Source organism: Brachionichthys hirsutus, chromosome 4 (genome assembly GCF_040956055.1).
Source record: "Brachionichthys hirsutus isolate HB-005 chromosome 4, CSIRO-AGI_Bhir_v1, whole genome shotgun sequence".
NCBI classification, from domain to species: domain Eukaryota; kingdom Metazoa; phylum Chordata; class Actinopteri; order Lophiiformes; family Brachionichthyidae; genus Brachionichthys; species Brachionichthys hirsutus.
Genome location: NC_090900.1, coordinates 12991894 through 13016854, shown reverse-complemented (window position 1 = coordinate 13016854; position 24961 = coordinate 12991894). Strand labels below are relative to the sequence as shown.

General features: G+C 46.5%; 2 protein-coding genes across 2 annotated transcripts; both read left to right on the top strand.

Moving 5' to 3' along the window:
• Positions 1–1653: 1653 nt before the first annotated feature.
• znf703 (zinc finger protein 703) lies at positions 1654–4783 on the top strand. The gene is made up of 2 exons (XM_068738392.1): positions 1654–1923; positions 2408–4783. The coding sequence occupies exons 1-2, from the start codon at positions 1654–1656 to the stop codon at positions 3914–3916; spliced, it is 1779 nt and encodes a 592-aa protein (XP_068594493.1). The 3' UTR covers positions 3917–4783.
• A 12438-nt stretch (positions 4784–17221) lies between these two features.
• erlin2 (ER lipid raft associated 2) lies at positions 17222–23804 on the top strand. The gene is made up of 12 exons (XM_068738554.1): positions 17222–17263; positions 19855–19962; positions 20161–20242; positions 20506–20552; positions 20841–20902; positions 20983–21108; positions 21422–21495; positions 22329–22387; positions 22890–22981; positions 23073–23162; positions 23476–23555; positions 23640–23804. The coding sequence occupies exons 2-12, from the start codon at positions 19856–19858 to the stop codon at positions 23802–23804; spliced, it is 984 nt and encodes a 327-aa protein (XP_068594655.1). The 5' UTR covers positions 17222–17263; position 19855.
• The last annotated feature ends 1157 nt before the right edge of the window (positions 23805–24961 follow it).

The window sequence follows — 24961 nt, the reverse complement described above, 5'->3', positions numbered from 1 at the left end:
GCCTTTTCCAAGCGCCCTCCTCTTTGGTCCCCTTTTAAACGCCCCTCTTCCTTATGCAACCCCACCCACACACACACCCACACACACACACACACACACTGTTTAACAAGTGGATGAGTGTGTGATAAACAAGCACACAGTCAGACACCTCACAATGTAGCCAGTCTGTGCTGTAAAGGACTGTTTGAATTCCCCTGGGAGCTCCCTGCGTTCTCTTTAGAGCTCGCCGTGGGGACACGGTTGCTGGACGTCAGCTGTTTACGCGTCTCCTTGAGGTGGTGACAGACACTTTTAAACAAGCAGGCGATCCAAACGATGATCGTACCTCACTTAGCTTGACGGCATGCACCGTCAGAGCCATATGCTCTCGGATCCCTGAGGCTTGAGCGGCAATGTGCTGGCGATGAGCGACAACTATGCCTAATGATGACGGGCCAGGCAGTGACGCTGATGAGTGAGACCGAGGTGACTTTGACTTCCTGTCTTCCTCCTCTGCTGCAGACTCGTCGGAGTAGCCGTTTACAATCAAGCAAGCGGGCTGACGGCCAAATGCCAAACCGGTTTAGCCATTTAAAGCTCGGAAGGAAGGCTTTGCGCCGCTTTTCTTTAGCCGGTGAATCGATGATCCGTGACACAATCGCAAACAGACTGAATACGGCATCGATTACGGCCGAGGCTGCTGATGAACTGCATGCAAATCCACAAAACGCACGCGTTTTTCTTCATGAGAGATGAAAACACTCTTTGATGTAACAGCCTCCTGTGGAAAAGCCGCAGAGAACACGTGTATAGTGTGCATGTAGTACTAGAGTACTGGAGTACTAGCAGCCTTTGGGATATTTAGGCATCCCTCCTGCACTGTATTTATTTTGCTGCATAACATCCAGTAACAAGTACAATTTGATAACAGAAATAATGTCCAGACACCAGAAATATTCGTAACTGCATTTGTTGTAGTTTTTTATATATATATATAATTAATCTACCTGTTTGTAATAAATGGGTGAGCATGTTTCACAAAGCCACAGATAGTTGATGTCGCGTAACCGACCCCCACTGGGGAGGGCTGGCGCGCGTCCACGCGGTTCCTGGAGGTCACGGACATATTTTCACGCATTCATTACAACCTGTTTGAGGTAAAGAAGGAACATAAACCACGCCCCTTTCAGGTATCCCGCCCCTGTCAATGAATCCCCGCACTTGTGATTGGGCGGCGGCGCATCGCTTGGAAATCCCTCCCCCTCGCGAAGTGAGTATGTGGAAGAAGTGAAGCGCCGTGACGCCGCGGCAGAGGGACAGAGACGCGGACACCGGAGGGCGCGCACACGCACGAGCCACCCCGGCGGAGTGTTTTTGATGAGCAGTTTCTACATTTGGTCTTTTTATATATATATATATTTTGGGTCAATTCCTTTTTCTGCAGCACTGGAGACGGGACTATTTCGGAGTGATTAGAGGATGGGGTTGGTGCGACTTGTTCCTCTGTAGAGACAGCTTGGGTCCCGGCTCCGTCGACGCGCATTGCGCACATGCCCCCTTGGATTACCGCACTGTCTTCTGTTGAATTTATCATCATGAAACGTGCTGGTAAATAACTTTCTACATCGCGTCTGCTCTTTGCCTGACGCAGTCCCATTTTGAGCCCAGAGCCAGATGAGAGATCCCCCCGGTAGACCTGAACCGCTTTTACGCAGCCAGTCACCGGAGCGCAGCGCCGCCGCCGACGCCAGTGGTTGTCCACGGCGCGCAGGAGCCCGAACAGCGTCCGTCTCCCTCCCCAAGCCGTGCGCATTTCCCACGGATTCCTCACGCCAGGCGAAAAGGCTTCCCATCCGGATCCTAAACATGTTGACTGCGCACAGCGGCCATTTGCTTCACCCGGAGTATCTCCAGCCTCTCACGTCCGCGCCGGTCAGCATTGAAGTAAGTCAATCAAAACGACCCTTTCTCACAATCTGCGGTTTGCGCTGCGTGACGCGGACAAGCTGAACCGCACGGAGCTGTTCTTATATTCATCTGAGGAATGCCTGCGTATGCGCCATTTTACGCACGTTTAAGTGCTAGTTGGTTAACGCCAGTTAAGCAATTCAGAATGTGATACAGTAAATTGTTTGGTAAATTGTTTCTTTCTCTATTTCTTTCTCTTTCTTTCTTTCTTTCTTTCTTTCTCTCTTTATTCCTTTCTTTCTTTCACTCTATCTTTTGCTCTTTCTTTCGTTCTTTCTTTCTTTAAAACACCATTAAGTCCTGAACAACACTTCCTGTTTTTATTAAATGTATGTTCAGCATATTATTTGGACAATAAAATGTATCGTCCTTCATTTGTCACACTGAAGTTGTGAGCATCGTGGATTAATGGAAGCTCAATAAACAGGCGGTAACCTTCTTCCTCTCTTTTCCATTCCAGCTTGATGCCAAGAAGAGTCCTCTGGCTCTGCTGGCCCAGACCTGCTCTCAGATTGGCAAACCAGACCCTCCGTCCGCTTCCAAACTGGCTTCCCTCTCCTCCAGCAGTTTGGGAGACAAGGAATCATCGAGTCGATCTTCAAAATCTGGAGAGCAGCACCACTCCCTGGAGGACAAGTCGAGCTTCAAGCCTTACGCCAAGTCTCCAGGCGACTCTCGTAAGGACGTTCAAGCGGCAAAGGGGCCTTCCGATAAAGCGGCTTTCCGGGTACCAAATGGAAACTCCAGCAGTGGCAATACTTCGTGTCCCTCCTTTCCTCCCCATTCCCGATCACCGAGCTCCAAGTCTCCTCCCTTGCACTCTCAGAGCCAGCCTCACAGACAAAGCCATTCCCCGTCCACGCCGCCGCCGCCACCGCCACACTCTCAGGCCTTGCACATGGACAACAAACCTGGGAGTGCAGAGCAGACAAATGCAGACAGTAACAACAACGGTGCTGTCAAAAAGGACTCTGATGCAGCAAAGTCAGGGATGGATGGGGCGCAGTTAGCCAACTCCAGCCACACACGGGCCAGTGCCAACTCCAGCAATGCCAGCTCTGCCAGTAGCCCACGGCCGGAGAGCAGGGCTGACCTGCAGCTCTCCTCGCAGCCTGGCCTGGGCTCTGGGCACGTCGCCCCCGTCTCGCCTTACAAACCAGGACATTCTGTCTTCCCGTTGCCTCCTGCCACGTTGGGCTACCACGGCTCCATTGTGGGGGCTTACGCTGGCTACCCTTCCCAGTTTGTTCCCGGCTTGGATCCTAAGTCTAGTTTGGGGTTAGGACTTCCAGGGAAGCACCCAAGCTCCAGCCCCCTCTCTGGAGCTTCACCTCCATCCTTGATGCAGGGCTTATGTCGGGACCCATACTGTCTGACGTACCCCAACTCACCCCACCTAGGAGGAAGTAACTGCGCCACCTGTGTCCATGATCCCTCCAGCCTTAAGTCTGGTTTCCCCCTAGTTTATCCCCCCCACCACCTCCATTCTCTGCATTCCGGCTCCTTGTCTTCCAGCACCGGCCCTTCCCTGTCCCACCCCCTCTACACCTATGGTTTCATGCTCCCCAATGAGCCGCTGCCTCATGCCTGTAACTGGGTGTCTGTCGGGGGTCCGTGTGACAAGCGCTTTCCCACGTCAGAGGAGCTGCTAGCCCACTTGCGTACCCACACAGCCCTCCCTGGTATGGTGGACAGTAAGCTGTTGTCAGCATACCCTTCATCAGTTTCATCCGCCTCCTGCCACCTCCATCTGCCCCCACACGGCAGCCCGGGTACCCTGCCAAGTTCATTCTCTCTCAGAGGCTCTCCTGGTTTGGGCCTGGCTCGCTATCACCCCTATAGCAAGTCTCACCTGGCCGGAGCCCCAGGACTCCCCATGACATCCCTCCCATCCTCCCCAGCCTATTACTCCCCCTATGCCCTCTACAGTCAAAGACTGGGCTCAGCCTCGGCACTTGGCTACCAGTGATGTCAGAAATTGCGTTGATGCCCGCATACTGCAGGCACCAACTTGTAATCTCCAGAGTGTCCCTGAAGATGAGTTCTGGAGTTCTGGAGTTTGGGACCATCACAAGTGCAGGGCATCCTGCCCGATGGCCTGCCTGTCAGGGATACCACCCGCTAGCCTCGGGATTAGCCAAAGGCGAAACACTCTGATGGATGTTCTGCAGCACAGAACTGACTATTCAAGATTAAAGACAGTGGCAGACAGAGCTCGAAAGTTATGGAGCTGTGGGATTACAATGGTCTTGGTTTGGGTTTCCTCTTTTCTTTTTCTCTACATCTGTTTCCTAAATATGAAAGTCTGTATTTATTTTTCACTGAAGCGTTTGGCATTCAGCTCTTGAGGGTGGGGGGGGGGGGGACTTTTCTGTCCAAATAAAATTGTTCTGAAATATTCTAACAGAAAAAATAATGGTTTAAATATAACACCAATATGCATACATTCTAAAAATAAAATATATTGCATTATGAAGATGGACTGTGAGGCTTTATTTGGGGGATCTTTTATTTGTATTTTTTTTAATGTCCTTTCCTCTGCTGTTTTTCTGCAGTTTTTGTTTTTGTTTTTAAATCTTATCCAGACTCTGGATTGCATGTTGATGAGAATGATCTCATACGATGCCATTATTTTTATTTGTAAATCTGGAAAGATGTAATATTTTTTTTTCAAGATACCGGTAACTTTGTGCGTGCAAGTTGGAGCTACCGATGCAAAATGGTGCAAAGATAAGAAGTGATGCTATAAATGAAAGCTGTTAATGATGGCTGTGCTATCCAACTTACAGGAAAATGTCTTATTTTGTTAAATAAAAGCTACATGATTGCATTTTCAGGCGTTCGTTTCTTTTACTGATTCCTATATTTAGGGTCGTACTTTGCCAGAAGCATCAGAGACTGCTGCACTGCATTTATCCAAGGCCATCTGTCATCGTCGCTGTTACAGCCGTGCTATATGTGGCTATGTGTAATATTTCATGGCTCATATCGGTTGACATGGCGTCCCGACGAGGGCAGGCCAGGTCACATCAGTGCTGCTAGTTAGTCTCTGAGGACCTCCGTCCCTCATCCCTCTCCATCACCCACGCTGCTTTTGTTGTCATGACAGCAACTTTTAATTGCTGATTCTTGTTTGTGAGGCCCGGAAAACAGCTTCCTCAGCAGAGCGGACGATGGTGTGGAATGGCCGCTGGGTCAGGGGGGGGGGGTTCAATAATGACCCGAGGGAGGTGTCGACCCAGGATGCACCTCGAGGTCTGACGGATTGGCCTGAAACACAAAGGCCGGCGCTAACAATGGGAGGCGGTTAATGGAGAAATATTCATCAAAGTCCTGCCACCTCCCCAGGGGAGAGCGGGCTCTCCCTTCCAGGAGCCACAACCACGGAGGCCTCCATCGTCACGCCGTTCTGCCGGTTGTACTGAAGCCTGGCAGGCACTACTTCAAAAGGATGGCATTACCGTAAGGCCACACCGCTGCCATCAGAGTGCTTCGGCCCTGATGTTCTCCGCGGGCGTCCACTCTATCGGGCTGACGGAGAGGCTGGAGTCTGTGAGGCGGATATTGACCCCGACTCTCAGACTCCTCTACTCTCGTGGTTCATTAGCGCTGCCGACAGGGGAAAGGCGAGCACAGGTGTCACTTGACAGGACCATTAACAAAATGGATGGCCCTCCCAACCCAAATCCAGCCCCTGCCACACCAACAAGGTCACGGCGCCCTGACTGCCACCCTGGGGTAGCTCTTAGGAATGCTACACTGTCGTTCTTTTTTTTTATTTCGTTGCTGCTTCTGTTGCTGGAGTTTATAAAGTAGTCTAGGTTAATGGGTCACGGGTATTGCAGTTTTACTGTGATGCATCTAGTGCAGCGTGTTTCTTTGTGACTCGCAGAGCTGTACGGTGATGCCCCCTGTAGCAGTGTTGGTGAAGTGCAGGCACAGTTTGTGGGTATGTCTTCTCTACCTCGATCTCGATGTCTTGATCTGAGGATGGTTCACACTGGAGGTCAAACAGAGGGGAGAACTTTCAATCTCGTCAGGGGGGGTGGAATTATTTACACTCGTTCATCAAATGCCTCACTATTCTCCACGTCCCTGCACTCATCAGTCTCCTCCATCTCTCGTCTCCCCCCCCCCCACACACACACACTCTCACAGCTGAGTCAACACCCACACTCTCCATTTATGTCACCCGTGCGTGTTTGTGTGTAAGTATGTGTTTTCCAGCGGCCGGCCTTTGTCCACGGTTTGAATTTAGGTAGGCCTATGCTAAAAAAAAAAAAAAAAAAAACAAGTGTCAAACCACAAATTCCCAGCAATTTGTGAACAAGCAGTTCACTATATCATGAAATGTTTCTGAGGCATTGTCTCATTCGTGGTTTGGTAAATGTTGATATGGTGCAGCATTTCCAAATTAATAAGAATATTATTTTATTATTTTATTTGTATTGTTTTAAATACATAGAAAGCAGTTTTCTTCTCTCAAATCGACTCCAATGCTCTGCAATAAAAAAAAAAAAGTCCTCTGTGTTCGGTATCATTGAGAAAAACATGCAAACGCATCAGGCTGGCTTTATTTTACATTCAAATTCAAAAATGTGTTCATCTTCTAATCGTTTAAAGAGATTCAAAACCAAAAGTCGAGAACTGCCTCAAACATTTTCCTTTAGAAGCTCGGATGTTGGCAGCCACCGAGTCAAAGCAATAGAGGAAGTGATACACAATGGAAGTCGTGCAAACGGAGACGCTGCTCAAAGGAGTAGCCGTATGATCAGAGGAGATAGAGATGGTGACGGAGGGGACTAATATTTTCCCTCCCCATGTCAGAGCCGGGATGATGCAGAGGGCCACGGCGAGGCCCTGAGCAGCCGGCTGACAGGCCTGGTGATTAATGACGACAGGGTGTGGAGCTGCTCTTCAATTAGACGCCAACTCCACTCGGCTCACAACCCTGCTGACAGCTGGGACAGAGGGAGAGAGAGAGCGAGAAGGACACTCCACTTCTCTCTCTCTCTCTAGAACAAAACATTAACCTCAGCTCCATGACTACCACCTCTGTGTTTTAACATCAGGACACAATCCAGCGCCTGCAACATCCAACAGTGACCGCAGTGTTAAAGCAACCCAGATGGCGTGAACGCATCCCTCATCGGGGGCCTGTCACACAAGCTCTGCTTTATTTCTCCACATAAACACCCCCCCCCAGTGAGTGACTATTTTACATTCTTGATTCGACTCCCTCCCTCTCAAACGCATGGGCGCCAGGAAAACAGCTACAGTGGGGACTCCCTGGTTGTTTACAGGCAGTGGGTTTCTTTCTCCCTCATTCACAAGTGCAGTCATTTTACAACCATGAGGGCCGAAATGTGCCAAATACATGAACGTTGGATCTGTAACAGGTGCAAGACCTTCATCTGAGACAGTCGGCATCACATGGTCTGTATGTTTTATAATCTTAGTTCTGGAAGCATGAGATTAATTATCTTGTTGTAAAAGTTATTTGCTGTATTTTTTTTTATATATTATCATAAATATTACAATAATGGGATCATTTTGACATTTCTTGACGGGTATGATTATGTTGCTGTGTGATGGGTAAATGATAGTTTTAGGAAAGTTCAGCTGTTTTATGTACATTCTTTGGAGCATGGTGAGTATTGTGAAACAGACACAGGTTAGTCGCGTCTGTGCGAAAAAGTACTTGCTTGGTTTTTTTCATCCCTTCCAACGCTCTCCACATTTTGTTCTTTATACCACGTCACCTGACTTCCCCGCTGCCATCATGAGCCGTGTGATTGGTAGATCATTGGCTTACAATAATTAGATTAAAATAAAGTTCTGATTCATTTTTATGTCATTCTTCAACAATCACAGATACATAAATATATTTGTGCTATTTTCCGAAAAGTAAAAAGTAGGTTTGATTATTATTTGATTTTTTTTATATGATTTTGTCATCCATAGCAATCGTGTCAACTGTCTGTCTGTCTGTCTGTCTGTACACAGACTGACCAGCAAACAGTTGGCTTAGTTTAGCTTAGCATTAATACTGGATCTAAGGTGAAACGGCATTCCTGGTTCTGTCAAACATCTAAAAAATCTGCTTGCAAGCACCTTTAATGTTCACTAACTCACATGTTAACCTATTTAATTAATCCATTAAAAAAACAACTGTTGGTTTTCATGAGCTGATCTAATTATCCGACCCTTGGGAAGGTCGTGGTGCTTAAACCTGATGGTTGTGAGGTTGTGTTCAAGTGTCTATGGTAATCTTCCACTCATAAGACGAGCTCGCTGCCTCTCAGCGCTTCCAGATACGTTTTAAGAATGCTGTGGGCATTTTAACACTTTAACACTTCTAACCCAAAACACCCGATACAAACTAATACATTGTCTTGCTTTCTGTCTGAAGCTGAGCTGGCATGCACAATCTGAACCTGTTTTAACTTGCAGGTGTCAGACAGGTGTGTAAGGCGGTACCAGGGATTCACCAAGAGGCCATAAATCATGATGTGATCGTGTTAATAACAATCTAATCAGTTCCAAAATGAGGCTTGTTCACCTCCTGGCCTGAAAGGAAGTGAGACGCCGGTTGCTGTGTGTGACTCTTTAATTATGCAAGTCCATGACAGCAGTTCCTGAGTTATTGGTACTGAAATATACTTCACATTCCTTATTTACATACTAAACTTGTTGTTTGACATAGCATTGTCCAACTAATTATAAATCCTTCTTTATTTTATTGATCAGTAAGAGGGGCTGTTGGGCCAGCCTTCCTTTCAGGAGCAGGGCATTTGATTTCTCTTTCAAGCCGGCTCCGACCTTGGCAAACCTCGCCTGACCTTGACAGCTGCCCAGAGCTGCTGCGGTCTGGCCAAAGTTCCAGTGGTGTGAGCGAGCACTGTTAAGAGACACGCCCTCCCAAACCGGCTGTGGAGAAATGAACATTTCAATTGCAGTTTGGTGTCCTGCTAATAGCAACTTGGACTGTCCAGCTGGATTCCATTTGCTGCGGCGTTGATTGATGGGAAAGGATATCACGAGCATTTGGTCGATGAGCGTGCCTTGGCGAGGAACGAGAAGCAGCGCTGAAAAACGTGATTAAGGCTCTGATTGACATCCGGGCTTCTCCGTTCACTCCGGGTTGGCGTGTGGTCATAATGTCCTCGCTTTAAGCAGCATGGTTCTGTTTAATGTCTCTCCTGGACACGGATCCAGACTCGGAGTCTACCTTTATGATGACTAAGCTCACACACTGCAAGCCAGAATACACATTTCATACCCCACTTATATGTTAGTGGCTGAACTTTTCTTGCAGGTTAGTTGCAGCCACATTAAAACAGACTGAATCTTTATGAAAATGCATAAACCTGAAAGTAAAATTCAATTTAGCCCATTTTTAAAGTTGGTTGTAATAAACAGAATAACAGCTTAAATGTTTTTATTTCCTCATTCAACATGAAACTCTACTTTCACTGGCTACTAATTATTCAACCCAATCCATATCTTCCTTACTGGAATCCTGCAGCATATTGTAGAGGATCAGATGGATTCCATCAAGCATCAGAAAATCATGGAAGACATCTCGTCCTCTGTGAGGAAAAATAATTCGACATTCCAAAGGGGCAATGATCCCAAGCAGACCTCAAAGCCTACCAAAAGCTGGTTTCAGAAGAAGTCCTGGATACTTCTCGCCTGCCTTGAACCTGCTGAAAGCCTCTGGTGAGAGATAAAGAACTTGGCTGCAGTAGGCAAACCAGGAATAAACTGAAACTGTTGCTCTGTGTTCATTAGGAATGGGCTAATATTCCTTAGGAACGCTGCCATTAGCTGGTGTCTGGATATGGGTCACATTCACAGCGGGTCATAGCAGCTAAAGAGTCTCTACAAAGAACTGGAGATGTTTGTCATTAAGGATTTGAAGTTATTTAGAGGCTATACATTTGTAGTCACAGGTGTGACTGTGGTAGATACAGTAAATCTAACCCGTAATCCAGCAGCAAAAACCAGGAGATGCCGCAACTTGTGCATCTTCAGTCTCAACACACACACAAACGAGTTGTTTGGTAGACAGTCGAGTGTGGCCTCAGCTGCCAGCCTAAAGAATCCAGTGTGTTTGTGTCTCACCATTACGCCATCGTGGTCAGACAATGCGGCCTCACAACTGTTTAAACACATGCATTATTCTACATGTCAACACGTAGGAGCTCAGCCCATTGTCACAGTTGCTGTATATTCATTACTCATCAGCAGGCGTTCACACGATGCAATGTGAGCTCTGATTCTCAGATGGCTGATTGAATGCATGACTGTCTCTGCCTGTCTTATACGGAAGCCCAAAAGATTCAAAATGTAAATAAATAAAAACATAATTTTTGAATAAATAACATTTTGATAAATGACAGGCAAATATATAATATGGCCATTAAATTGTAAAATAAATCTATGTCACACTATTTTGCTTCTAATATATTTATTTACCGTTTTTATTCCTCTGTATCAGTGAAGCGAAGACTTTGGTAAACTCATTTCAAGCATTAAAACCACCATGTGGTAATATTTGTAGCTGTATGTAAATTCACAAAAGCTTTGAAGAGTTCAAATACTGGACTTCAGCTTTTCATCTTTTTTGGCTCTACAGAAGTTGCTTTGAGACAAATGAGAACCTGAGCTCTCCATATTGAGAGAAAACATTTGGCTCTTCTGTTGTCCACATGCAAGAACCTTAAAACAATCCATTTAAAAAAACGTAATGTGATCCTCCACCTCTTGCCAGACATCTTACTCACATCTTTCAAAGTCTAATCACCAAATTAGTAAAGCAGACTGTCTGATAGCCTCAAAGCTCAAGCCCAGATTACCCGATTAACATCATCATTATTTTGTCAGACTTGACTAAACTCTTCTACAGCCACAGAATATTTCCATTGAACTGTTCTGCAAGATGCTCCCTATTGATCGTGATGCAACATGTAGGTTTAATCTAGCTGTGGAGAACAACTCCTCACAATGAGCGAGAACTCTGATGGGATTATCCACCTGTTTCACATTCAGCACGGTGAGAGCAGACAACACTGAATGGGCGGTATCTTAATTCAAAGCAGCTACAATCCGTGTTTTAAAAAATAGCAATGATGACTGCGACTATTTGCTGCATATTGATAATTATGACCCGACCCTGTAGCTCCTTTCAGCTCCATGCCGTGATTTGTATTGATTGTAGCCTCTCGCTTTTACTGCTTTTATTTGTATCTGATTATTCTCAATACTTTGCTTTCAAGGCAGGTTTTTAGTATGAAACCAGTTTTTGCAACGGCGTTTTCTAAACCTTCACAGTTGCACTTTTTGTTTTGTTTTTCTTTCAGAAAACAGGAAATAAGTCAATAATCTGACTAAATTGGAGATAAATTCTATATTTGTGCTGAATAACTTGCAAGGAAAGCCATAATCCAGATTAGTTTAAGTATTAGAAACAAACTGAGCTCATTCATTTTAAAGAGAGGCGTTAGTATTGTGTCACATGTGCAGCACATAGTCGTGTTTATATTAGCCGAGGCCTTGTGGTTTGTTGAGTGAAGTTTCTTTTTTTTTTTCTCCCCACAGGCAACGTGATTATTTGTACTTTTCTCTTCTTCTGTTTTTCTGGACGTTTGCAGACCCTCTCTCACCTCTGCAGTCCCTCCTGCAGCTTGCAGTGAGCTTCCATGCCTACGGGGCTCAAATGAAGGAAAAAGAGAAGACGGGGAGGGGATGGCGGGAGAGCCGGGGAGAGGGCGGGCGGGGCGGGGAGGGAAGCAGGGCTGATTATCCAAATACAGTCATTAAAGGGGAAATGTGTTTTTCAAGCTGTCAAGATGATTAATGGGGGAGAGCAAATCCTCACAAATGCTCTTGTTTAGTCTAACTGGCAGACACGATCCTGCCAATTGATTTATGGCAGGCCTGCTGTGTGACACCATAGTGAGGTTAGAGTGTGTGTGTGTGTGTGTGTGTGTAAGCACATGGAGCGAGTAGAGAAGAAGAAGGATCAAGCAGGGAGAAATTCTCCTCATCAGCCTTCACCCTAAATCAGATGCACAAACCAGAGAATGTCAGCTGAGAGACGTTTTTCATTTTATGGCTCGTGATTGAGCGTCAACAACCGGATCGACGTTCCACCCTCCTCACAGAGGCGACGTGTCTCTCATTGCTCAGCTGTGACTGGTGTTCATCTGGCTTGCCGTGAATAATGTCACCTTCTTCATAGGGGCGCGCCGCCATCGGTTAGAAGTCGAGCGGGAGTGCGGTGTCCTGGGTGTTGATCCGCAGAAGAATCTCACTCTAGTTTTAGTTAATGAAAAGTCTATCAGGCTATTATTGGCGTGTCGGTTTACCTCGTCGAGCCAAAGACAATATTTCTGGAAATGTTACCCTGATTTGACGTCATTCTTATCCGATCGTAATCGGATGAAAAACGTGACGAATGATCTTGCAGCTTGGCATCGGCGTGTGGTCTGATGAGGTCAGTTTAAGGACCACGTTCTCATTTGCATGTTTATTTAGAACTGTGTCCGGCTCCAAGCCAGCAGCACCAGGACCTTGAATCATTAGCTTCAGCAGATAAAACTGAGACTCTGAACGCCACCTATCCTGAGGGAGACTTCAGGATGAACCTGCTGCACGACGGTCCCATCAGGCAGTGAGAGGACAGTTCAACTCACGACTCAATCCTCATCTCTATGATTAAACTTCTCTTTACGATCTCTGGAAGCAAACGGATGAGGCACGCGCACTTTGGGCAGTAATCTGCTTCTAGAGAACTCTGACAGACGTTGGCACACTGACGCGGACATTGTTGTGTTTGGTTTTTTATTTTATTTACGTTAGTTCGAGTTAATTTACATCAGGGACTGTTTACAAATGCGTTCGTCTTAGAGGAGATGCTTTTCCCCAGATGTAGCTCCGAGCTGATTTCCTTTTGCACTACCAGGGCAGGTAAACAAGAAGGTACATACACACAATATAAGACACCGAATGGGAAGAATCACAGTACGAACCCGAGAATGAAGCCGTACATTCTTAAGTGTGAAATAACTTGTCAAGCTGTAGCATTAATGCCAACAAATGCCCCCCCACAGATATAATGGTTTTGGTGCACATGAATCAAACCCATAGTTCTCTCCCGTTCGGCGTCAGCAGGCTGGATTCCTCCAGCCCCATAACCCAAGTTTTATGTCACTGCTTTTGAATAAACTGACAATTCAAGCGATTTTATAAGCAAACTCTGTGAATGTTCTGCTAATACTTATTGACCCAGCTCTGACAGAATGTCCCTGGACTCTCATCTCCACAGGGCCAATGCATCACTGGGAAGAGGTCCAGTCCGGCTCTCCGGGCTCGTCCAGATAGATGGCTAGCAGCTGTTGGCCCGGCAACCTCTTCCCTCAGCACGGCCATTAGTCCTATCTGTCTGCAATTTCCTCATTCTTCCTCAGTTCCCTCTGAAGTCCTCTCTGATCGCGTTCCCACACCCCCACAGCTCAGCACAGCACCACACTGTACATAGACTGGAGCATCGTTCAGTCTAAGACTGGACCAATTACCCTGTCCACCCACACACACACACACACACTCACACCATGAAGCAAGAGCAGGCGGACACCCTCCAGGAAGATGTTAAAGGCAGATTTTTGCAAGTGGAGGAAGATTAATGTTGCACCAGAGAAGCAGGCCAGCTGTGCAAGATGGGCTCTCTTCTCCGTGAAGAGCAGGACAACCTAAACTCTGGATCAGTAACGTCGACAGATGACACAGCGAAAAGAAGATGAAAAGAGGTTTGATTCATGAGAGCAGCTAAACCGTGGCTTCAGGTCATGATGCTCATGTTGGCCTCAGACTGGGAGCAGAAGCTTTGCAACAGACTGGATTAATGCATCACTTTAAAGTTGATATATAATCAATATTTTGTTTAGAATAAATCTGAATTGTAATTCATGTTTGCCAGTAAACCAACCGATCCATATCTTCACAGCGTTTTTTCTAATTATTGTTTCAGCTTGCCCTAACAGAATTCTTCCCGTTGATTTTCACGTTCACACACGCACACACACACACACACACACACACCGTGCAGATTCACTGAGAGGACACATGTTCAGTCGCCTTTATTCCAGCTGCAAACTCAGGGCTTCATGCGTGTTTGTGTGTGTTTAAAATACACATATGCGTGTGTTTATGTGTGTATGTGCCAGCGACCAATGATTAATGAGCCACAGTCCTGCATTCTGTAACTTCCTTCCTTTCCTGTCGTGTCACACACATCATCATCACGCGTCACCATAATGGACGCCGACAGACGGTTGCAAACAGACCAAAACATCCTCCACATGCACATCCAGTCATGCAACCCCCCCCCCCCCTCAGAGCCTTGCTGGAAGAGCCGCCGCGTTTGTCGACCTGACGCCCCAACCCTCGTCCTCCTGTGAACCTGGATCTGATTCAGCTTTAGATTTACATTCAATATGTTCTTACACCCTCTAAATTTGAGCAACAAATTTATTTCAGCTAATATTTAAAAGGCATGGAAAGGAAAAAAAGAAAACCGTAATAACAAATTCAAATACGAGCAAACAGTACACAAGAGTTAAGCTTTCCATCCAGTGTACGCGTCAATTACAAAATAAAAAAAGCTATAATTTAAAAATGTTGCATTTTTGTTTAAACATTCAAAAACACTAAAAATAATAATAATTTAAATGTTTAACCATTAAACATTTTGAGTTTGTCCTCAGGGTACTGATACTGTATATTTCAGCATACTGCATCAAACGGGGCAGAAGAGGGCCCTCATGTTTTCGGGTTAGTTTAATGCAGCTTTCCCCCACGATTCAATTCCAAGACTACAAACAACGAATTCAAGTCAGGCCGAGACGGTCGCGTGTCACATGTGCTTGAAAACGCTGCGAGAAAGCATGAAAAAGGCCGCTGCACAAACTCCATGCCGTATGCACGCGCACACACACACACACACACACACATTTCATCCATCAAAGAGTCACAGACGTTTCCAAACCCATTATGTCAAAAAACACTTATGCATGGTTCCTGCAAAAAGTGATCCAAAAGCCAATGTGTGTGTGAGCACATGTGTCTGGGACTGCCTGCTGACACACTGCACTGTGTGTGTAGGTGAGCGTGCGTGTGTGTGTGTGTGTGTGTGTGTGTGATAGAGAGGGAGAGAGATTAAAGTGGGGGAAGAGAGGGCGTGACTGAGAGAGCGAGGGGAAGATAAAACAGAAAAAAGAGGGAGAGAACAGAAAATGGAGCCGCAGCGTTGCATGTGTGCCGGTTCCCAGCCCTGTCAGGGCCCTGTCAGCCTGTGATTTATGGCACCCAGACTGGGAGCAGTCTTCGCTGCCAGCTCAGTATTGTTGCAACTGACAGCTAATGAGGCCGGACGGGCTTTCAAGCACAGCACTTAACAGAGGCCTCCATCTTCACCAGTCACGAGCTGCCCTCTTTCTTTTCTTCCCGTGCATTCTGTCCTCCATTTATTTCCTCTTCCAGGGTGGCAACAGCGTGGCGAGCTACCACAACATTTCTGGGGGGGGGCTCGACAGAGATGTATGGCCTTCCACTTGCACTCTCTTCCTCCTGCATGCTATTAAGCCAGAGGCTCAGCTCATATAAATGAGGGAGAGAGGGAGAAGTGCACAAAGCGGGACATCGAGACTCTATCTGCACTCCTCAAACCGAAATCAGTGATTACGTGAGCGTGATCTCACGAAGGTACCTTTGGCTGTGGTGCGTTTTACCTTCAACGCCCCTGGCTCGGGCTGCTTGCACCCCTTTCTATAATCACTACCAGAGTCTCTGGAAGCGCTGCCATGCCTCCCCTCCGCCTCCTCCGCCTCCTCCCTCGGCCCCTGGTTTCTTGTCAGTCGTGATTAATGGCACTAGGGCCCCGGCGCGGCTTACGCTGCCAGTTCCAGCGATGTTCCCTTGATACTTAATGAACTCTGACAAACTTCTTTTCCCTCGCTCTGTTGTTCTCTTTCCCCTCAACCACCCCGCCCTTCTCTGGTTAAAATGCACGGCACAGAGCTGCCACTGCGGCACCTAGGGGTTAGCTGTGATCCTTTGTAAATGTCTCAAGAGGCCAACATCTAAAAATAAAGCTTCACAGTCATTTCTGTGTCAAGGCCCTTACTTGGTGCCATGTCCAGTGGCTCGCTGCTGATTGAAGATAAAATGAATGCTCTTTTTTGGGTTTTCAGTGATTGCCCTTTTAAATTGGTAGATTGTAGGCTAATTTTCTTCAATACATGTCACACTTTGTCCGTGGCTTTAGCCAACAACAGAATAGTGTCCGAAGCAAATGAATCTAAAAAAGAACAGCAGTACAGGACAGAAGTTTGAGACTCCAACAAGAAAGATGTTGATGGAAGTCGGGGGCGACGGGACGAAGCGGCCCGCTCCACAGTTTATGCATGAAAATAAACTGGTTAAGCTGTTCTCTGTCGCCATCTGATGTTCATGAAATAAACCTCGGTTCAATTCTGTCTAAAAGGAACACTGGATTAGATTTTTATTGTGATCTGCATCATTGTTTGAGGGATCTAGTGATTATTGGTGAAAATATATCACTTCACTTTTATTGACTTGTCCCTCGGAGGGCAATTTGTTTTGCAGCAGCATACATACATTTAACAACACATTAATGGGACATACAAGACACAAGAGTTGAGCAGCTTCATTGTAAAGGAATATAATCTCCACGATAAAAACAAATGCTATTAAGCCAGTTGAGGAGAAACGCAACTCCAGGCTTTCAAATCACTGCAGAACGAGGGGGATATTTCGGTCTGAGGAGTGCAGATAGAGTCTCGATCTCCCGCATGGTGCACTTCACCCTCTCTCCCTCATTTATATGAGCTGAGCCTCTGGCTTAATAGCATTTGTTTTTATCATGTAGATTATATTCCTGTACAATGAAGCTGCTCAACTCTTGTGTCTTGTATGTCCCTTGAATGTGTTGTTAAATGTATGCTGGTAAAAAACAAATAGATATGAATGTATATTTTTATTTTTATTTTATTTTTCATCTTAATTGGCTAACTCTAACTGAGCTCAGAATAGGGACAGTGCTCTTAATAGCCACCTTGTTATCGTTTAAGCAGGACGAACACCTCCATCACGATAGGGGGCGGTAGTGCGCATATGAGTTATTCACCATCCGCTGTAAAATAAAGAAGAAGAAGCAGAAGAAGCAGAAGAAGAAGAAGAAGAAGAAGAAGAAGAAGAAGTTATTGTTGTTCCTCCTCTCGTTTAGAAGCAGGTAAGACTTAACTTTTAAGGAGAATGTACGTGTTTAAATATTGTTTCTGCGCCATTGAGTCGCTGAAAGGAAATGAAAGCGCGCAGATGTTGTCATGCTAACTTGTGACATTAGCTAAGCCTGCAGGATGTGCTGCTGGATCCCGGTGAAGAACTTTTGTTGTGATAGCTAGCCTCCAAGCCTAAACGAAATGTTCGTAAATTATATGTGTATTTTGAATTGACTGTCTGAAAAGTCATGGATTCCTTTTCGACTCTACAAATCATTTAATGCCCCTTTTCCATTCGGCATGTGTTACATTATGTTATTAGCCATTATGTAGCGTGTAACTGGGAGATTTAAGGCCACGTTAAAGAGATATCTGCCCATGCTACTCCTACTAATGCCATAAACATGTGTACGTCATCATTCCTGGTTTCTTGTGAGTAAAACCAGCGAGCTGAAGGAAACTCCTTTTGTTGTTGTCCCGGATTAGTGAGAGTTTCTTCTTTTCACTCCAGTGAGGTATACAGAACAGAATATTAATCTAAGGAGCATTTAAAGGTGGGATATATCTGTAGAAATATAACATTAATATATGTTTTCATTCGTGTCATATTACCGTACTTGAAAAGGCAGATTCATACCAAGATTTGCTGACTCGGATATTTCACTTGCTGTTATTGTCATTAGTTTGTAACTGTTTTTAATCATTTTTCAGCCCATTTCAAACATTTCCTGCTGGTGAAAGCAGGTCAATAAAGTGCTTTATTATTTTGACAAATACACCATAACATATAGATTAAATTAGGCAACAGAATAATCTGTCCTCTTAGCTAATGTTTAATTTTCATGTACAGCTCACTCCTTGTTACTGTGACCCTGGGCATATATTTCAGGGGTCAGTTTACTTATTTGTTTATTTGCTAGAAGAAGAAATGTGTCAGTTTGCTACAAAGAACTGAGGCAGACTGGAACCATCACTACACAAAATAAGGAGTATTTAATAGGCTCTTACATTCAACAGGAAATGGTATATGTACACCAGCCGTCCCCAACGGCTAAAGAAGACCAATCCATCTTATAGTATGCACTTGTACCGTAATTCCCGGTGTACAAGCCGCTACTTTTTTCCAATATTTTGAACCTTGCGGTTTATGCAACGACGCGGCAAATTTACGTATATTTTCCCACTTTCTTTACGAGCCGTGTTTCGTTAAAGCCTATTTATTTTCGTTACAAAATTAACGCCCGCCCGCCCGGAGGGAAAGCCCCGCTTGCGCGTAGCTGGGGAGATCTGCGAGAAGGGCCCGGCGCTCGTCCAGAGTCGCCGCCGACCGCCGTACCCGGTCCCCGCCGCCTGTCCGCCATCCGCTACGCGGCGTCGGACGCGCCGCGTAGCGGGGAAGGAACCCGCCCCCTCGACCTCCCGGGCGTCCCCACCCCTGCCGCACCACGCTCCCGCGGACGGAGGATGAGGGGCACGAGGGCAAGGGGGACGGGGACACCCCGCCAGGCGCGCGCGCGCGCCGCGCAGCCTCCGACGGGCGGAGAGGGGAGGGCGACGGAGCGACTGCTCCCCCAGCCGCGGCTCGAGCCCAGCCCCGCTTCGCACCCCAGCCCGACCGACCCAGCCCTTAGAGCCAATCCTTATCCCGAAGTTACGGATCTGATTTGCCGACTTCCCTTATTCTAACATGCCAGAGGCTGTTCACCTTGGAGACCTGCTGCGGATATCGTTACGAGCCGTGTTCCGTTAAATATCATTTGTCTCAATGCACTTGCCGCTTACGAATATGTGCGGCTTATTTTAGTACAAAATATATATTTTTTTTAATTCAGTGGGTGCGGCTTTTTCACAGGTGCGCATAATAGTTCAGCAATTACGGTAATAAACTATTAACCAATTATTACACCAATATCTACTTATATTTTAATCCAGGGGTCTTGGTCTCTCTGTCGAAGCATTTTTTAAGGCTTCATTGTCCCGTTTTCTAGCTTGTCTCCACATGTTATGCAGAGCGGCCTTGGTGGATGAGTCACCTGTAGATAAACCCGTATTTTAAGTCTGACTCTTGGTTTGCCTGTTAAAAGAAGCTTTCTTGTTCTTGGAGGTCGTCGACTCTTCTTCTGGCTCCTCAGTTTGTCTCTCCAAAGAAGTTTTTTTTTTTAACGGGTTTATTTTTAAGCATCTTGACGTGTGATGATTCACAGGCAAATATTAGGTCTGAGAAAATCTGTTTATTTTTCAAAATAAAACACCTGAACAACGGAAAATATAGTGGTTGGGGACCCCTGTTGTAGATGACAGGTTCATTTTATACGAAAGCTGAAGCTGCAACCTCTTTGCACTTTAGTCTAAATCCTCTTTAAGTGTGGCAAGGTCACAGAGTCCCAGCTGATGCCTGGCTAAGCTGGGAGGAGATAAACCAGTGAACCAGAAGTTAGCTCCAGCCCTGCACAAGCTGCTCAATGTGGGTTATGCTGAGCGGGTGAATGCACACTAGTATTTGTAGTACTAGTTTATTGTATTTAAGGCCGAACCAAAAGAGGAAGTCTGCTTCCATCTGCTCGTAGTCACATGTTCTCATTCTTGCCTGTCTGCCTGCCAGGATGGCACAGTGGGGGGCCATAGTCTCAATAATCGCTGCTCTGGGAGGAGCAGCACTCTTGGCCTCCGTGCACAAGATCGACGAGGGACACACTGGAGTTTACTACAGGTGAGGCTGCCGCCAGCTTCGGGTTTTTTATTAGTGCCGGAAAAGTTTGTAATAAAATGGTCTGTTGTGAAACACAAAATGAAGACGAGAGCATCTGCTTCAAAGCTGTGTGCCTGAAGCAACTTAACTGCTGAGAGCCGCTATTGTAATACCAGAGCTGTGTGTGTGTGTGTGTGTGTGTGTGCGCGCGTGTTGCAGAGGAGGGGCTCTCCTGACCACCACCAGCAGCCCTGGTTTCCACCTTATGCTTCCGTTCATCACAACATACAAACCTGTTCAGGTGAGTAGAAGTAAGATTCCAAAGGGCAAAGGTTCCGTGCGGCGTGTGGTTCCTTTCTCCCTGCATGCGACTCATCCTCAGACATTAAGTATCCACACACAGCTTTCGTACGGTCGTCGTGTGTAACGTAATCCATAACGCGATTGATATATTAACGGAACACAACACAGTTGCAGTGATTCACAGGTTTCACAGTGATGTTTGTGTTTGTGATGTCTGTCAGGATGAATTTAACACGCGTTATATTTGTGTTTGGCTCTCAGACGACGCTGCAGACCGACGAGGTGAAGAACGTTCCATGCGGCACAAGGTAGCTCTGCTAAAACATCTAAAAGTGTGTCGGCTGTCGCTGCGACGTTTTCATGCTGGATTGTGTCTTTGACTTCTTACTCCATAGTTGTATAAATACACAGAAGTCGCTCTTTGTTTTGTTTTTTTTACTTCATGACGTCATCATTTTGAGCCCCGGGGGTTGAGTCGTTCATTATTATCCACGTTCGTGTGAAGGAGATTCCGTTTGCTGGGCTCAGATGACACCCTGGGTTTGCAGGAGCTGCTTCCTCCGTCGTTTACATGCCGCGTTTCCCTCTTGTTTCAGTGGAGGAGTCATGATTTACTTCGACCGCATAGAAGTGGTGAACTACCTTGTTCCCTCGGCAGGTAAGGTCTCCAGAGTGAAGCCGACGCACGGCGATTCGGCACGGATCTGCGTGCGTCATCGCGCTCCTCCGTTTGCCCAGTGTACGACATAGTGAGGAACTTCACCGCCGACTACGACAAGGCGCTGATATTCAACAAGGTTCACCACGAGCTCAACCAGTTCTGCAGCGTCCACGCCCTGCAGGAGGTCTACATCGGCTTGTTCGGTGAGAGCCTGGCTGTAAACTCGCCGCTAATTCAGAGCGTCTGTCTCCGTCAGCCTGAGGCTCCTCGGGCAGCCGAGACCCCGCTACAAACCACATCTGTGTAAGACTGCCGCAGCCGCTGAGCCAGGTGCGGCAGCCTGTGGTAAAATCTGCTGCTTTGGTGTTGGGGCGCCACATTAACCCGGTTAGCGAATGTTCCCCCTGGCCCAAACATTAACCATAAACGTCTTCTAAGTGTTGCTCGTGTGTTTTGTTTGCTTGTTAATTCTTCTCGCCGACTCACTTTTGTTTCTCTCCGTCTCTCAACCCGCAGACCAAATCGATGAAAACCTGAAGCTGACCCTACAAGAGGACCTGACGGGCATGGCGCCTGGGCTCATCATACAGGTACGGCAAGCGCCGAGGAACGCCCAGTCTCTTTAGGAAGAGCCAAGTCATCAGGAGGGCGGCACAGTGGTTAGCGCTGTTGCCTCGCTGCAAGGAGGTCACGGGTTCAAATCCAAACCTGTGAGTTTGCATGTTCTCCCCGTGTCTGTGTGGGTTCTTTCCGGGTTCTCCGGCTTCCTCCCACCAACAAAAGGATCCAAATTATGCACATTTGTTACACTAAATTGTCCATAGGTGTGTGTGTGTGTGTGTGTGTGTGTGTGTGTGGCCGTGCGATGAACTTGTTCAGCTGCCTGTCTGCTTCCTGTCCTGTCCACTGACGATGATTAACGGACTATGAAGCATGACGGGAGGTGCCGGCCTTTTAAAAGCGTCGCCGCCATCGCGTTCTAAATGAGGAAATCCTTCAGAAGTCCCGTTTGAACCGTTGTCTCCGTGCCGGATCGAGTTCTTCTGCCTCTTTAAAGCTCCTTTCCTGTCGGGTTCATCATAGCAAGACGAGGTTTCCCTTTTAAAGACAATATTATCGCTGCCATTGAAAGGCGTCTTACTTGATCTCTTCTTTCCTCTCTGACTCGCATCATTTGTGAGTGTTTAACACTCCGCTGGGCTTTAATGCTCTGACAAATCTCTGGAAACAGCTGAAATAACAGTCGCAGCTCTCTGAGAAACGATCATCTGAAGGGTTCAGAGGTCGCCGGGGCAGGATGGTCTCATCTCAGTGCTCCTTTCCCACTGACGTTTTGATTGAACCTCTTTTCTTGTTACACTCCTGCCCTCCTCACAGCGCTGACCGTTTCTGTCTGTGTCATTTCTTCTCTCTCCGTCTTCAGGCGGTCCGTGTCACTAAACCCAATATTCCAGAGAGCATTCGCAGGAACTATGAGCTCATGTAAGTTTTTTTCTTTTAACCATTAACTGATCCGTGAGGCCTGTGTTATCGTTTACTCTGTAAATGGGTGTATCTGATGTTTCACGTTTTTACTCTCCAGCTTCTCGCTGACATTCACCTCATGGCTGCCATTCACTTAGTGTTAATGTTAATTTAATGATGCTTTCATTTAGCTTTTGGGGGTCTTTTATTTGAAATCATTGCTTTGTTTTTGTTCTTCTAAGCGCGGCTCGATGGAGAAATCTATTATCTTTAAAGTCTGACTGTTAAGTTTGTATATTTCCATTCATTCCTGCGGGCTTTAGTCACATTTAGATGGTGATTCCAATCATCGCATTACAACTTGACACCCACTGGACTGAACGCAGAGTCTTACAGTATGGCGGATGGAAATGTTCTGGCAAAATGATTTTAATAGAAGGGAGGGAGAAGTCCATCAGGCCTCTGAGCAAGCCCCCCCGCGGTCCGTGGGCTTCCATAAAGGTCTTGTTTATGTCTGCAGGGAAAGCGAGAAAACGAAGCTGCTGATCTCTCAGCAGACACAGAAGGTGGTGGAGAAAGAGGCCGAGACCGAAAGGATTCGAGCCATCATAGGTGAGGACGAAAACGCCAGTCACCCTTTGTGGTTCAGAGACATTTCACGCTCTGCAGGCTGAAGATTAAAAGGTGCCTCTTTGTTTAATAGAGGCTGAGAAGGTGGCACAAGTAGCAGAGATCAAGTTTGGACAGAAGGTCATGGAAAAGGAAACCGAAAAAAAGATCTCAGAAATCGAAGGTTTGTATCCAGCGATGGGAGAAGTTCTCTCTTTGCCAGTGTCGCCTCTCAAAACTCTCAAGGAAATGGACAAAGCGGCGTTTTCCATGCAGGAAACCTTCAACAGTGTGTTTTCCTGCGGTAAATCAGTGTAAGGTTCCTCAACAAAGAACCAAACTTCAACTGTGTTTGTTGTGAACAAAGTCAAGATGCTACGTGAAAGAGTGCGTACTGTTTGAGTCCGGGGGTCGACCCGTTTACTCCCCGGGTCCCTGCGTTTACCGAAGCGTTCTAAACCGCGCAGCTCATCGCTGCGTTTCCTTCTGATTCACAGACGGCGCTTTCCTGGCCCGGCAGAGAGCCAAAGCAGATGCAGACTTCTACTCCGCGCAGAGAGCTGCTGAGGCCAATAAGGTAACGTGTGCGTCCCTCCTCAGCCAGGACGCGCAGGGGATGACAGGGGGGGTCCGTTTTCTCACGGAAGTCCTCCTCTTGCAGATGAAGTTAACGCCAGAGTACCTGCAGCTGATGAAGTACAAAGCTATCGCAGGCAACAGTAAAATCTACTTTGGGAACGACATTCCCCAGATGTTTGTGGACTCTGCAGGGAGCTCCATCAGGGCCACTGCAGCCATGGACACTGTTGGTGAGATCATGGATTAGAATGAAGCAGTGGATCCCAGAGGACCACCCAGGAGGGCAGGGGCCTGGCCCCCCCAGGCTGGCTGACGGGTCCCCCCCCCCCCTTCTTAAACACTTCATTAGAGTTCGACCTACAAAATGTTTTTATCCTACCTCACACCAGAGGACGTGCGTTTGAGGAGAAACTCAGATCGTCTAGAGAGACTCTGTAAATGAGATGCTAGAAACTAATATAGCGTCTCCCGTGGGCATATAATCAATCAAATCAATCACTCCTCTAAAACGATTCTTGGAAGCGATTGTCTCCGCTGCTGTTCCGCTCGTCACCATGCCGACCCGTCGTTGACCAGACGGTCCTGAATCTGACGCCTTTAATGGTTCCAGCCGATTAGAATTAAAACAGGAAGTTGGTCTCAGTTAAGATTTTGAGGCTACCAGGATTAGGGTTCGGCCAAATTTGTGTCTTAAGCCGAATTTGTTTATGTTGCTGCCCCTTTTTAAAAAGTTTATTTCTATTTCTTGAGCACAAAGAGCGATAATGTCTGAGATAAATGGACGAATGAACGAAATGAACAAAAATAAATAACTTCTACTAAATCTGCCAGCTGACTGGTTTCCAAATTTTAGCATTGGCCATGTTTGTGTTTTTTAAACATAATTTAGGAGGAATTGAGGTGTGTGTTTAAGATGCTCGACGTCTGCGTATCGCATGTCATCCAGCTGAAATGTAGACGACATGAAAGTAAAGAAACAGCATTCTCCTATCGCTGTTCAGCATTACTTATAGAAATATTTTATTTATTTTTTCTTCTCGCATGCTCTTGTGTTAACGTTAAGCTAACATGGGTAGCAGGATGCTGGGACATAATTTTCCCTAAATCCAGAATAGAGATGCTAATGTTAGCCTGACACCTAGTAGCATCACACACCCTAGATGTGTTGTCGTGAATGGGACTTTTATTTTGTCATAGCCTGCAGCCACACAAAGTAATGTGTAGAATGCTAACGATTGGTCTGGGAATAACTAGCCTGCTGGGTTAATACAGAAAGTTGGACGTTAGCTAGCTTGAGATGCTAGCGACTAAATCAGGCACCGATGGAAGGTTTTAACAAACACTTAGTTCTGACTGGAGCCGATTCAGAACCAGTCCAAAGAGCCTTTTATCCGGTAAATCTGC

Coding starts and splice junctions, on each gene's coding strand:
- znf703 (XM_068738392.1), top strand. CDS start 1,654: ATGAGAGATCCCCCCGGTAGACCTGAACCGCTTTTACGCAGCCAGTCA. Junction 1,924..2,407: donor CCGCGCCGGTCAGCATTGAA/GTAAGTCAATCA, acceptor TTTCCATTCCAG/CTTGATGCCAAGAAGAGTCC.
- erlin2 (XM_068738554.1), top strand. CDS start 19,856: ATGGCACAGTGGGGGGCCATAGTCTCAATAATCGCTGCTCTGGGAGGA. Junction 19,963..20,160: donor CACACTGGAGTTTACTACAG/GTGAGGCTGCCG, acceptor CGCGTGTTGCAG/AGGAGGGGCTCTCCTGACCA. Junction 21,496..22,328: donor CGCCTGGGCTCATCATACAG/GTACGGCAAGCG, acceptor CTCCGTCTTCAG/GCGGTCCGTGTCACTAAACC.